At 49.0% G+C, this 14384-nt stretch overlaps 3 protein-coding genes across 3 annotated transcripts; 1 reads left to right on the top strand and 2 right to left on the bottom strand.

The window, feature by feature from the left end:
- Positions 1-297: 297 nt before the first annotated feature.
- ABOM_009624 (glycerate kinase family protein) lies at positions 298-1455 on the bottom strand (the record flags this gene model as incomplete). Its single annotated transcript, XM_022536752.1, has 1 exon — positions 298-1455. The coding sequence occupies one exon, from the start codon at positions 1453-1455 to the stop codon at positions 298-300; it is 1158 nt and encodes a 385-aa protein (XP_022385530.1).
- Positions 1456-2392: 937 nt separating this feature from the next.
- Positions 2393-4378, top strand: ABOM_009623 (MFS transporter; the record flags this gene model as incomplete). The annotated part of the gene is made up of 6 exons (XM_022536751.1): positions 2393-2671; positions 2733-3140; positions 3176-3281; positions 3379-3676; positions 3733-3862; positions 3932-4378. 6 exons carry the CDS (start codon positions 2393-2395, stop codon positions 4376-4378), a joined length of 1668 nt encoding a protein of 555 aa, XP_022385529.1.
- A 1663-nt stretch (positions 4379-6041) lies between these two features.
- ABOM_009622 (putative ABC transporter) lies at positions 6042-11556 on the bottom strand (the record flags this gene model as incomplete). The annotated part of the gene is made up of 16 exons (XM_022536750.1): positions 11534-11556; positions 11246-11474; positions 10425-11177; positions 10066-10348; positions 9776-10009; positions 9470-9700; positions 8841-9385; positions 8610-8772; positions 8142-8534; positions 7965-8088; positions 7832-7903; positions 7660-7775; positions 7457-7598; positions 6811-7383; positions 6324-6716; positions 6042-6258 (listed from the first exon to the last, which is right to left on the bottom strand). Exons 2-16 carry the CDS (start codon positions 11465-11467, stop codon positions 6042-6044), a joined length of 4461 nt encoding a protein of 1486 aa, XP_022385533.1. The 5' UTR covers positions 11468-11474; positions 11534-11556.
- Between the last annotated feature and the right edge of the window lie 2828 nt (positions 11557-14384).

The following is a 14384-nucleotide window of genomic DNA, read 5'->3' as shown; positions in this document are numbered from 1 at the left end:
TATGCTCTGCTGGAAAGGATTCGCTATTTCTCCAGCGCCAAGGCTGGTGATCTCCATATACGTGACGACGACATGCTACACCAGCCGGAAATTGTCGTGATAATCTCCCAATCTGGGGCGATTGATCATTATGTCGAGGTCTTGACAAAATATGACTGATAAAAATAGAACTTCCATAACAAAGAGAACTACGTTTGTATGCTGTAGCTACAGCTTGAGCATCCTATAAAACAACAATCTCAATTCTGAATCTGGTATATAAATGTCATAAATTGTCCGTGCCATGCCCCCTGATTATCACCATCTAGCCAACTTGCGGCCAATGACCACCATACGCATCACTCCCTCTGCACTCTCCGTCAAAAGTCGTTCAGCCTCCGCAATAGCCTCTTCCAGAGTGGATGGACGCTGCAGGATTGATGCATAGGCATTGATCCCAACATCATAATTCACCTCTGCTTCGTCTCCAATAGTACCGGCCAGCACAATGACCGGGATCTGATACTTCTTTGCCCGTATCGCAACCTCCGCTGGAATCTTTCCTCTCGGAGTCTGGTAGTCAATACCCCCTTCAGCAGTGAATACCAGATCGCAATCTTCAAACAATCCTTCAAGATTAAAATACTCCATGATGGCTTCGTATCGTGGACGAAGCATCGCACCTAAGAGTAGCAAGCCGGTGCCCAACCCGCCGGACGCTCCACTGCCGGGCATCTCAGACACGTCACGGCCCAAAATGCGCTTACAAACGGAAGCGTATATATCCAAAGCAGCTTCCAACACCTCTGTCTCTTTGGGAGATGCGCCTTTCTGCGGACCATATATACACGCCACTCCGTTCGGCCCGCAGAGGACGTTCTTCCAGTTACAGGCAACCTCGATCTCGACTTCCTTCAGACGAGGATGTAATCCGGAAAGATCGATGTTCGCTAGGGGGATCAGGGACTGGCCTCCTCCAGCACAAGGGATCTCAGCACCATCACCACCGATCAGCCGCGCTCCAAGAGCCTGAAGCATCCCGGCCCCACCGTCACTGGTGCCAGAGTCTCCGCAACCCACAATGATACGCTGCACCCCTTCATCCAGCGCGGAGGCAATCAGTTCCCCGACGCCGAATGTGGTTGTAACACATGGATTGCGGCAGTCGCGAGGCACTAGGCTCAGTCCAGCAGCAGCAGCAATCTCAATAACCGCTGTCTTGGACTGGCCCTGGTCGAGGATGCCATAGAACGAGGAAGTCAGGGTACCAACAGGACCAGTGACAATGACTTCTCGCATGTGCCCACCAGTAGCAGCAACTAGGGCGTGTGCAAAACCCTCGCCGCCATCTGCGAGTGGTACTTTGCGTATCTTGGCAGACGGCAAAGCGCGCATGATACCCGCCTCGATGCAGTTGGCCGCGGTTTGAGGGTCAATACTCCCCTTGAATCCAGACGGACACACCAATACGTTCATTGTGGATCGTGAAACTAAAAAATGAATATAGAGAAACGAATGTTGCCGGTGAAGCTTTTGTGATGGTGAACGAGAGTATGAATCTGAACGAATGTTGTGGATACTTCCCAACGGGAACAGAGATGCCAGTGAGGCCGCAACGCCATTATATGAAATATCGAAATCAAGGAAGGCGTAGCAGAGTGAAGCCACAGAAAATCATGTGTCCATGTCTTCCGGTCTCTTCAGCCCACTGTACTGTCCCTTGACTGGGCGCGGGTCACCACTAGAATGCCATCGATATCACCTAACCGATGAGGCACGGCCACAAGCCACGCCCTTGGGCCTGAGATAGAAACCACAGAGGTGACAAGCACGCATAGTTTCTAAAATTGTTTAATATGGTTGCCTGGGCATAAGGTATATACCGCTCCCGCGTGCCATGGTAGACCTGCTTGGCGGAGAAAGTCCTAAGCAATGCTGTGGTCTACATTAGAATATCTCCAAGAATGACGTCTAAGCGCTCACTGGGGAGACTGGGCTACTAGGCAAGATTCAATTCTATGGGTCCACGAGGGCAATTTCCCGATTCTACTTGAAGCTTGCGCACATAGCAAAGCCACTAGCCCATGCCCGTTAAACTGCTGCCTTTCTCCTTGGCCAAACAAAATTCGAACGCCACTCAATTTGTCACTGTCTTCTCTTCTGCACAGCCATGGTACATTGTACCAGGGTTGAAACGTGCTGTGTATAGGATCAAAAATAGAATATTGGGTACGCAGAGTCCGTGCGGAGTGCACGCACGTTGACCACCTCGGATGCCAGCAAGACTCGAAGATGAACATAAAACTGTACTCGAGGTCCAATGGTACCACACAAAAAGCACCTCACATACACTTTCTTTTCGTTCTATCTCTATTTGTATTGCCGCTCGTTTTAAACGGACATTCCTCACACCATGTCACATTTCGTCCCGAGACATAGTCGTGACGAAGAGGATCGAATGATTCCCCTCCCTTCAGTTCAATTCTATACGGAATACGACTCTCGATATGATATCCCGGTTCCCGCAGTTCGTTTGAGTTCTGACTCTTACCAGAGGCACGGTTCACCGTCAAATGGCACACAGGTCGATTTTGAATCGGACCAAGACCGCGGCAAAAGCGGTGGTGAACCGAATCCAGACTCTCATGATAGCCAACAGAGCCGTCTCCTATTTGCAGATCAGGATTCATTGGTATTTGTCCTCTCAAGTTTATTTTTGGTCCGGGTCTATGCGAGGTACTGATATAGAATAGGTGACATGGTCCGGCCCAGACGATCCATCGAACCCTCTCAATTGGAGTCGTCCGAGGAAATGGATCTCAACACTCCTAGTCTCCTGTTTTACCTTCATCTCCCCTGTGTCCTCCACCATGGTAGCACCTGCTTTATCAACCATGGCGGATGAGTTTGAGATCCAGTCGGATATCAAGCAATACCTCCTCATGTCCATCTTCCTACTAGCGTATGCACTAGGTCCGTTTATAATCGCACCACTCTCTGAGATGTACGGCCGTGTGGTCGTACTGCAGTCCGCAAACATGTTTTATTTGGTTTTCAACACCGTATGCGGGTTTGCTACCTCTGGGAACCAGATGCTCGCTTTTCGTTTCCTCAGCGGATTCGGTGGCAGTGCCCCGCAAGCGGCATGTACCCAGATTGACGTCTTTGACGGTGACAGTTGCTAATTTCCTTTTAGATTGGTGGCGGTGTCCTCAGCGACTGTTGGCGCAAAGAGGAGCGAGGAGCAGCCACGGCACTGTATAGCTTGATGCCGTTTATCGGGCCCGCTATTGGCCCTATTGGTAAGTGCCGAGAGGACCACTCCGTAATGCCCCACGATAGAAAGAAACCCAAGACCTAATACGAGCCTTGGATGCAGCGGGTGGATACTTGACGAAGTATCTGTCATGGCGATGGATCTTTTGGGTTGTATCCATGGCCGATGCCTGGTGCAGCTACTAGCGTTCCTGTTTCTGCGCGAAACCTATGCCCCCAAGATTCTCGCAACTAGAAAAAGAAAGCTGCAGGAATTGACGGGTAACCACCAGCTCCATACCGAGTATGATAGGCCCGATCGGACATTTGGCCAAGTCCTTCGGAAGAACCTTATTCGCCCGTTCCGGATGCTTTTTACTCAGCCTGCTATCCAAGCCCTGTCCCTTTACAGAGGCTACCAGTATGGACTGATGTATCTTGTGTGAGCAGATCTCCAACTTCTATGATCCCCAGGTTTCTATTACTCATACCCAGCAGGCTAGCATCATTCCCTCTAGTGTGGGAGGGCGTGTACAGCCAAGCAAAGGACATAGCCAGCTTGAACTACATCTCGCTTGGCGTAGGCTTTGTGATCGGGCTTCAATTCTGTGGTCGTGTTGTTGACATAGTGAGGCTTCTATCCGCCAGTGACGATGTCCATTCTCCATACAAACCATGCTAACCGCCGAGCTCCCAGATATATGTGCACCTTCAGAGACGTTATGATCATCCAGGACGGCCCGAGTTCCGCATTCCGCTGATGCTCCCAGGGGGGCTCCTCGTCCCTATTGGACTATTCATCTATGGATGGAGTGCTGAATACCACACGCACTGGATCATACCCAACATCGGTGCCGCAATTTTCGCGATCGGGCTGATCATTTCCTTCCAATGTGCTCAGACATATGTTGTCGATGCCTATAGCCGCTATGCGGCCAGTGCTACTGGCGCCGCCGCATTCGTACGAACATTGGCCGGGTTTGCCTTCCCATTGTTTGCGGAGAGCCTCTATCGAGCCCTGGGTCTGGGGTGGGGCAATAGCCTGCTCGCCTTCGTCAGTCTGGCACTTGGCATTGTGGCGCCGCTGATGTTGTGGTACTACGGGGAATGGCTAAGAGCCAAGAGCCCGTATTGTGCAGGGTAGAGTAATTGAATGTCATGTCTCTGCTGTGTTGGCTAGGCTTGGGGGAGATGTGGAAATCGGAAATTACTTTGCATTTCCCTGTGCAAGTGATACATTGGGAGCGGGACGGTGGCAGTGCATATATCGGCGCGCCAATCGTCGTCAGGGTCCAAGTGTCTCGCTTGTCAAAACCCTAATTCCGGTCTTGGGGTTTCTGGGCGAAAGGCTAGGTATTTTCTTAGTAAGGAGATAGTAGTTGTCATGTATCTTGGCTCTTGGTTGCATAGACAGAGACTGTTGTCGATAATAAATTCCTTCGCGTGACCTCAACGGTGGTGTGTATTTTTAGATCCATAGAAGTACTTCGCAATTGCATTGAGATACCCAAGAGGCAAAGTATACACCAAATGGTCTATGCTATAGATACATGGGTGGGGACAACTCTCATTCCAACTCTCCTCTCCAAGCGCCGTGCGCGATATATGCTTATAGTCACTTGCTCAGTCATGCGATAGGACAGAGCTGCCGGATCATATCTGCAATGACGGCCCACCCAGCAGAATACCACTGATGCGACGCAAGAGTTAACCAATCTACGAGGTAGAGAACGTTTTGTCTCGTGTAGCCTTCAGGCAGCAATCTATTTTTAAACTACTTCGGATCTTCATCAAACCCATGGGTAGCCCTTCACTGCAGTCCGGTAGACGTCATTCCTTTTTTACCCTCCGTTATTGTTTTCGCTTGCATCTGACAAAGTTCTACGGATCTATGGTAACTGGGCAATTGTCCTCTCTTCTGTACTATCTATTAATTTACCCTAGGTCCTGGGGCTATGTAGCATACATGATCGGTAAAAGGAAAGGATGCCTTGGTTGTATCTAGTCTAAGCGGATGGAGGGTCCTCTGTCCACTGATTACCCTGTCAATGCTTCAGTGGCCCTACTATCTGGGCAGCAGTACAGCATTGCTATCTTACAAGGCCCACTGGAAGTATGCTTCCTGTGTCGCTGATGTGAGTTTATAGCGTGAACAGCCATGTGGGCGAAGGGGTTTGATAATCAGAAATCCCTGCAATATACAGCACATCTGGATTGGAGACCTGCCTTATCTCTCCTAGATGCTACTCAATTAATGCGTGGACGCTCTGAGCGTAATTGGCACAGAAGTATCCCCTTTGGTGTTATGGGGCCGATATGGAATCGGTCTGTAGGCCGCACGGATCACCCAAATACCCCAGCCATTGGTACATGCATTAGACCTGGTTTCTCGTACATTCTTAAACCGGTCTAGTCGAGGGATTACCTGAGCAATCAGTCCAGCTTTTGTTGTCGATATCTGACCGGATAGGAGAGGTCCCCTGGCTATTTAAGGGGGTGAGAGGAAAGTACAGGAGACAAGACTCATATCCTTAGTCCTCATTCTACTATCCCGTTAATACAAAATGTTTCTTCTGTTTGCTACGTATCGTTACCTAGTTAACAGAGTATCTGGCCGTTATAGTAGATACTCCATTGCATCTGGCCAGCAAAGCATGATGGTCTATCTCGTAAATCAGTAGTCGTCTGTGTAAATTGGCTATATCGCTAACACTATAATGAATCGTCGTCACAGCGAGACACCGCTTCTGATGACAATCGCGCCAACAACCACCAGATCCCGCACGATCAACTGTTTTACAGATGGTTCACGACTCCAGTTCTAACAGCTTCGCAAATGCCCCATCAGGCCTGTCCAACAACTCGCGCGGATGGCCTGTTTCGACAATTCGACCACTATCTAGGACAACGACCCGGTCGAAGTCCAAGAGAGTATGAATCCGGTGGGCCACCATAATCACGGTGCAGTCTGCGAAGGACTTGCGTATGACCTTTTGTACTCTAGCGTCGGTTTCGCCGTCCAGACTACGATGAGGCTATAGTCAGAATACCACACGCTGTGGATGAAGCAGTCGAAGGCAAGAACATACCTGCTAGTTGGCTCATCAAGAAGTAGAATTTTACTCTTCTTCAACAGCGCCCTCGCTAGACAGAACAGCTGCTTCTGTCCCTGGGATAAGATTGCCTCATTGAGTTTGGTATCTAGGACCGTCTCATCATCGTCACCATGGTGGGTAACGAGAGCGGTCCAGAGGCCAACACACCGCAGCGCATTGATAATGTCCTGACCCATCAGCATACTCAGCGGATCGGCGTTCTGTCGGATGGTGCCTGGGAAAAGAAATGGCTCTTGACTGAGACAGCTAATGCGCTGTCGGATCGTGGATCGGGACATGACTGAGATATCTTGTCCATCAATGAGGATCTGCCCTGATAGTATCTCGTTGAGGCGGAGGAGAGATAGTGCGAGGGAGCTTTTTCCACTACCAGCGCAGTTGTTTGTTAGCTTTGTCACCGTTAGGAACAGGCCTCCCCCTGCGTTCACGACCAGTGTATATACGTGGGGCACTAACTTACCTTCCAGACTTTCCGCACAGCCCAACCTTTTCACCCGCACGTAGATGAAGACGAATGCCATCTAGTACGGGCGGAGCCCCTTCTGAGCAATTATATGCGATGCTCGCATCAACAAACATGATCTCCCCATGGCAGGGCCATTCCGGGTGTGGTTCCTGAGTCTGAACGTCCATGCCTCTGTCCTCACTGGGCGTATTTTCGGCAAAGTCCTTGATCCGCGCAATCGCCCCTAGGGATGTCTCGAGTAGTGTCCAGTTTTGAATCAGCTCTGACAGAGTCTGACCCAGATCAATCATCATTACTAGGGCGACACCTAGTAGACCGGGGTCGACATGTTCGCGGAGAGCCAAGGCTGCTCCAACAAGGAGCACTGTTAGAGCAGCTACGATGAGATTAAGTACCAAGCTAAGCCAGCGTTGGATGCTCAGTAAGAGATAGAAAGGCTTCTGAGCTGTGTCAAGCATGGAGAGCATTCGGGATATGGAGGCGCGGGTCCACGAAAAAGCGCGGATAGTAACCACTCCGGCGAGCGATTCAATAAAGTGGGTATATAGAGGGCTTTTAAGCTCGATTCTGCAATTAATTGGGTTAAATTGATCAGCCCACCACCGAAGGTAACATGACATGGGTACAGGTTGACACTCACTCTAATAGCCGCAGTTGACGAGATGTGCGCAGGTAGAACCGCTGGACAAGGACCAGCACGCCAATGAGAACCGGTAGTGCCGCTGCCATGTAGGGCAGTGAAGCTATAACGACGGCGCCTTGAGAAAGAGCCCCAAAAAGCTCTACAAGCCAGACAAGTCAGCATGGAGTTGATTTCATGTTGGTCATACCGCTTGTGCTTACGGAATCCTGTAGATATAAAGCCACGGGGCAGGATCATGTCGACCAGTCTCATATCTTGGCTGAAGCGTGTTACAAGAACACCAGTCTCGGTGTTCGACAAGAAGGATAGAGGGGCACTAGAGCAGTTTGGTTAACAGCGTGCTCTTCTAGCTATGCGAGGGCCCAAACTAACCTCATACAAGCCCGGAGCACTAGAGAATGTAGATTCTTAGAGGCAGCAGGGACAATGACAACCCATGTCCAGCTATTAAATCCCAAACCAAGTTAGCGCATGATGTATAGCCACAGAGGGAGTCTAAACCTACAATACAGAAAAGATAAGGGCGCTGGCTTCAATGACAGCCAATGCTGCATACAGTCCAAGCCAGTAGCCCAAGCGTGAACTCGAGGCGCTGTCACTACTGGAGGACCACATATCCACCCAGACATCTGTAGAACGCTAAGCTTCATGCTACACCAGTTAATAGAGGGTTATGACGTACAGCGGAATCCATCAATTCCAGCATTGACGATCAGGAAGAAAAGTAGCACGGCGACGCGCAGACCTCCCAAACTAGAGAAGTAGTACCTATACACAGCTAGATCATTGGTCTGTCGAGTACCATCAGTAGTAGTAGTAGTAGTAGTAGTAGTAGTAGTAGTAGTAGTAGTAGTTGAGGAAACACTCGGAGAGCCTGTTGGAGCGCTTTTCGACTGGTTTTCCCTCTCACTAATGTCAATCGTTTCAGCTAACCCATCCGCCTGTAGTGATTGCACGCCGAGTTTGTTAATATAGCCTCCAGCGTGGCCGCGGAGCTGGGCATAACTGCCTTGTTCCAGGACCAGGCCATTGTCGCCCAAGACAATGATGAAATCGGCCTGTGGTGAGTGGTGGACTAGATGGTAAGATCAGTGTGGGCGTCATGCTATGTGAACTTAGGTATTTGAGGAAGTGGGAAATGAATGCATACTGCTGTGGGTAGCCAGGAACGCGGTGCAGCCCAGTTGGCGCAGCAATCCAGCCGGACCAAAAACATTGTTAAATACCAGCTGAGCTGTTGCATTGTCTAGGCCACTAAGGACATCATCGAAGCAGGCAATACGCTTACGAGCATAAACGGCTCGTGCTATAGCCTAGGGTAGAAATCAAGGTGTAAGTGCTCCGCTCAAAGCTGGATAACATATAATTATTCGTGACTCACAATTCTTTGCTTCTGCCCACCGCTCAGTTTAGCACCCTTGCTGCCTACAAGGGTTTGATCGCCTGCTGGCAATCTCTTGAGATCCGGCTCCAGTCCACATGCTCTCACCACGGTGTGATACCACTCAGCATCGAACACAGATGATAGGCTTTCTCCAACAATGCTTTCTTGGATTGATGTATTTGTCAACCATGAAGTTTGCTCACAGAAAGCCAGATCCGGGTACTTAATAAAGAGCTCCCCCTCCAGCACGGGTGTTTCTCCAGCAAGCCCTCTAAGGAAGGTAGACTTACCACTACCGACTGCACCGACAATCATAACAAGGTTACCATTAGGAGAGGATCTCAAAGTAAGTGAGATGCGAGGTTTATCTGGTAGAGAGTTCTTCCATCCAAAGTGGACATTGTTGAGGGACAGAACCAGATCCGATTGCTTTTCTAGAACAGGGCTGGCCACATGCTGTTCAAGGGTAGGTAGCTCGATAGCGGAGGAACATGGGGATGAAGGAGATGGACTGCCTGCCATCTGGGCTATCTGCCTCCTTTCTGTTCAAAGCACTGGCTTAGTTATTTGGTTGAGGGATATATTTATAGAGCCAGCCAGAGGAGAGTAATGGCTAGACAACTTACCAGTGCGATTCGGTTGCCTGAGGAAGTCCTGTATTCGGGTGAGACAGCCTATCGACGCGAAGGTATCCGGAATAGCGAGCAAGAGATTGGAGAGCGGAGTAACCAGAAGATTGACCAGTGAGAGTGACGTGATGGCTTGCGAGACCTTTAGACCCCCAGACCCTTGCACCATAGCTACTATAGCGTAGCCAGCGAATGTTGCGAGCTGCCCAACAATAGTGGGAAGGTTGACTAAAACTCCTTATTAGTTTAATTGCGATGTGTTAAGGTACCTATATGTAAGTGAAGGTTAAAAACATAACGCACCCATGCAGACACGAACCGTCTGGATTCGACGGAATCTTTTGGAGACCCTGAGCTCGTCAACACGCAAGGCATTAATCATAGCCCCCATGATTTCGGTCAATCCAAGGAATTTGATATTTTGGATAGACCCGAGGATGCCAGTGGTGAAGTTGATACGTTTCTCGGTAGCTTGGAGCCATGATTTCTGCCGTGCCGACACGGCATTGCCCATGCCCAGCGATGCCACGGTGAAGACTAAGCAAGAGTCGTCAGATGATAAATATATGGACTGCGTAGATAAGTAGACTTACTTATTACTACCACAATGGGTGCAATACAGACAGCGCCTACCTGGGTTTGAAGAAGCCAGGTAGCCAGTCCCAGCTGCAGAATATTGGCCCAAATCTCACAAGCCGTTGACTGGAAGTATTCGGCAAGCATCTCTATATCAGCACCCATGAGGGAAATAGCACCAGACTCGTCAACACTACCCGACGGTAGATGCATCATGTGCTGAAAGACAATCGCCATAAGTCCACCCCGGAGCATCGTTGTAACACGATACCCCAAATGCTGGTAACAGGCTGTACACACCTTGATGATCAAGGTCAGCACAGTGTTTGCAGACGCAATGAAGCTAGAAATGAGTATCCGGGGATATGTAGCTTACAGCAACTCCGATAAATACAATGGCGGTGGCTCCGATCAGACCGTATCCCTTATCTAGCGAAAGCGAATCATTCTGATCTAGGATGGTGACAACTTTGCCCACCAGGAACGGCTGGGCGATACTAAACCCCACAACACAGATTCGAGGGAAGCTGACCTTCAGTATCTCCCACCGTAGACAGCTGATAACGGTCAGAAGTAGCGCATTCTGGCGGTTCTTATTAGAAGAGGCCCAGGACTCCGCGAATTGAGCAGATAAGTCGCGGGACGCGAGCTTTTCATGGATTGTAGGCAATGAGTTCTCGGACAGCAGCATGGAGTGTCCTTTCCACAACAAGCCGTTCAACCAAACGAACAGGCCGCGACTGAATAGTCCGCTGAGACTCTCACCAGACCTCACCTCCTGACTAGGTTTCAGCCATTTTCGCTTCTCAACATTCTCCAAGGTCAAGAGGAGTAATTTGATGGTGAGAGACAAAGAAAGGCAGGCTGCGTAGGCTTGACTGTCTGATAATAGCCAAGCGGTGCGCACCCGTACAAGGTCACAAAGTATCGTGGTAAACAAGTAGGCAGAGACAAGGAATGACGGTCGAATGGAGCGGATGTGCTCCAGGTCAATGAGAATTACAACGGCAAGCCCCGCTACGAGCTCGAGGATGGCGCCAGCAAGTGACTCGCGCCCCCGGATCGTAGGCTGTGTAGCGCCAAGGGCAACCAGAGCGATCTGAACTACTACCAGGCATACGGCAAGAACCTATATGAAATATCTCTCAAAATCCCGTCCTGTTATCTGGAGATTGGGAAAGAGTTTGGAACACGTACGATTATCGCTACACGTGTTGTAGATGAAACTACTTTGGGTAACTCTCTGGACAGCTGAAGTAACCGAAATGGCGCCAACAGCAGGAAACAGGCGGCAGGAAGGATCGTCAAAATGCTTGCTTCGAAGAGGACGGTGAAGTCAAAACCTCCGCGACAGAACGTTGTAACGAAAGGGCCAAATGAGTCGTCGCTGCATAGAACTGTCATAGATGGGGAGGACATGATTGCCCTTGGCCGAAGAATTTGGTGGCCTATCGATCACCCCCTTCGATGGATGTATGTACGTACTATGGATGAGTCCTAAGAGTCATAGGAATGGGGATTGGGCTCGCCTGTGTTCTGGGGCTGTGAGGTTGTGAAGCGCTGACAGGTCAGCATTTACGTTGGGGATTAAGCAATGTGTCAAATGAAAAGGGCGCTTGGCCATAGGACATATCCACTTCTCGAGTACAAGCATTTATAATTACTGAATGTTTCATACATTAACACAATGAAAGGGGGCTTATCAGTTGTGGCCTCAGTAGCGCCGATTTCGCGCTCCCAACCCACTTATCAGCGTCTAAACTCTATCTTATCTCGGTCTGCCATGTCGCATCATGGAACTGTGGAACCGTACCAATGACTTATCCGAGCTTGAGATTGGCTTTTTGGATAGCGTTCGACCATGCCAATACTGCTCTCCTAGTTCCTGAATTCTTTCTATCGTGCGTCCTGGATCTTGACAGCATTGTAACCGGAGAAGTGGATTTCATTGTCGCATGGCAAAGACCCCACTATTGTCTGCCGCCAGATCGGGATTTCCTCACCAGCAAAGTACCTGAGACGGGGGGAAGTAGCAGGGCTCCTGCACTTTCCATTGATGAACGTGAAGGAGGGAAAAGACACTGGTAGCTAGTACTGGACTTAGAGAAAATGGCTTTTCTTCCAGAGTTATATCCAAGGGTTACATGACACCCTGGCCCTTGAACAATAGTACATCACTTATTGGCAATCGGTACGGGTACGATAGGAGTACTTTGTAATCCCAAGCAATGGCAGTTGCGCTACGGCAGAGTACGTGCCTAGTACTTGTAGTAGTAAGTAGTATTATACCCCGTCTTTAGCTCCAATGCTCTAACGCCTCACGCTAGTGAGCTTGACCTCCCACCAAAATCCGGGCTGGCGGGGCCACTGTTCTTGTCCTTGAGCCTGTCGGAGCTTTCCGGAGCTCTCCGCCCCGGAATTCTGTGATACTAGCTGTGACTAGTCACTGGATTAGACAAGTTAGTTTGATTTCTCGGTCAATGAGGCCTCTATAGTTTAGTTATGTCTTTATAGCTTATTAAACCGCTTGAAGAATGCTGGTAGGTCAGCTCAGCTGCCTATCGCGTAGGCGGTAAGCAACATTGAACTGAGCAAGTGATTCAAATTGCCTAGACCAAGGAATTGCTTGTAGTAAACTTTCTATATAGACTAGTTGCAACTTGCATTTCAAAGGCGTATATAATTTATTTTATGTAGTTGCATTTTTTTTTTTTTTTTTTTGTTTCTAGACTCAAGGGTACGGTAATGACGAAATGGGCGTGTTGGTGTCCGTGGCGAAATGTATATAATTTCGTTGTTATTGTGTTATACAGGGAAGATTTGAAAACGACGTAGATGCGGATAGTAAGACATGTGAGTATTATACGTTATTAAAGACATGTAATTGGTTGGAAAGGCCCACCGGATTTGTTTTTATAGAATACTAGTAGTAGTAGTATTGTATAGAGAATTGGACAGATTCTTGGAATTTCCCTAGACCTCACCACCAATATTTTGAAAATAGTGGGTCCATGTACAGCTGTTTTGTTGTGTTGTCATTTCCTACCGCTATGCATCGAGGGCTTTCGTTTGGTCACCTCACTGCATAGCACTTGAATAACCAATAGAAAGCTCATATTCAAAACGGGGGGTAACGGCAGAACGTAACACAGGCCGGTGGAGTTTTCAAAATATTGGTGGCCAGAGACAGTACTAACCTAGTTAAGCTGCAACATATATGTTCCGTGTTTGATGTGTTTTGTCAATAAACGGGTACCCGTGTACCCGTGGGTACTGCCCGCGGACAGTGCCCGCGGGTTTTGGCGAGGCCTAAATGTCCCTATATCGAGGTTTTCCGGGAATATGTGTGGTTTTCTTATGGCAGAGTTGCGTACGGAGGATAGCGAGTGTATTTGATGAAAATGTCACGTGCGTAGGCACAGGTCGCTGGGAATCACGTGCACGTTTCGGAAATAATCGGGGCTGACCTTCTTCTTTCCCCCGCCAGTCGCAGTCGCACTGCTTAATTTCTGACCCTATCCGCTCCACTGCGCGGCCCGCCCGCTTGCCGATTGCGTTGCTTCTTTGCGCGCTTTTGTTTCTATGTAGTAAGGATACTATGGAGCACCTGGATGCTCCCAAGAATTACCCTCTTATGGACTTTGGCTCATGTGTCCACTTTCCGATACGCCGTAGGTATGGCAGACAACGGTCTATAACAAGGAGTTCTTCCGAGATAGTATTCCCGTTGACCGAAAGTCCTAAAACCATTAATGATGTGATACGTGTGGACAGACTAGCCAATTTATAAATCGTATGGCTCGTCAATGGCCTGCAATCGAGACGGCGGTCAGCTCCTGATCAAAAATTTCAGAATGGTCTTAAAGGAGCCTAATGTTGGAATTTCGTTTAGAGATATTCATTGGAATCTACCAAGCATATCAGGTGGTTACTATTCTCGGTGCTGAAATTTTGGGCTCGGTAAGCTATTCAGGGAAGTATTCATTGGCTTCTACCACTTCTGACTATCGTAACTAGGCACAGTTCAAAGCTTTCCCATCTCAAACCGGCATCCTAACGCAAGCGTCGCGCATAACAAAATATCCATATACCAATCTCACTCACAACTCTGAATCACAACATATCCATAGATAACGGCTCATTTATATCATTGAACTCGTTTGATTAAGCCCGGAACTTGCGTCCTTCGTTGTACTTGCTGTAGATAGCCTGGCCAACGGAGGACTCGGGCTCCTCACCCTTCTCCACGTACTTGCTGTAGATAGCTTGACCAACGGAGGACTCCGGCTCCTCACGCCTCTCTACATACTTGCTGTAGATGGATTGGCCAACAGAG

Source organism: Aspergillus bombycis (assembly GCF_001792695.1).
Source record: "Aspergillus bombycis strain NRRL26010 chromosome Unknown contig00102, whole genome shotgun sequence".
Taxonomy (NCBI): domain Eukaryota; kingdom Fungi; phylum Ascomycota; class Eurotiomycetes; order Eurotiales; family Aspergillaceae; genus Aspergillus; species Aspergillus bombycis.
The sequence above is the reverse complement of the archived record's forward strand: the minus strand, read 5'-3'. Positions and strand labels throughout refer to the sequence as shown.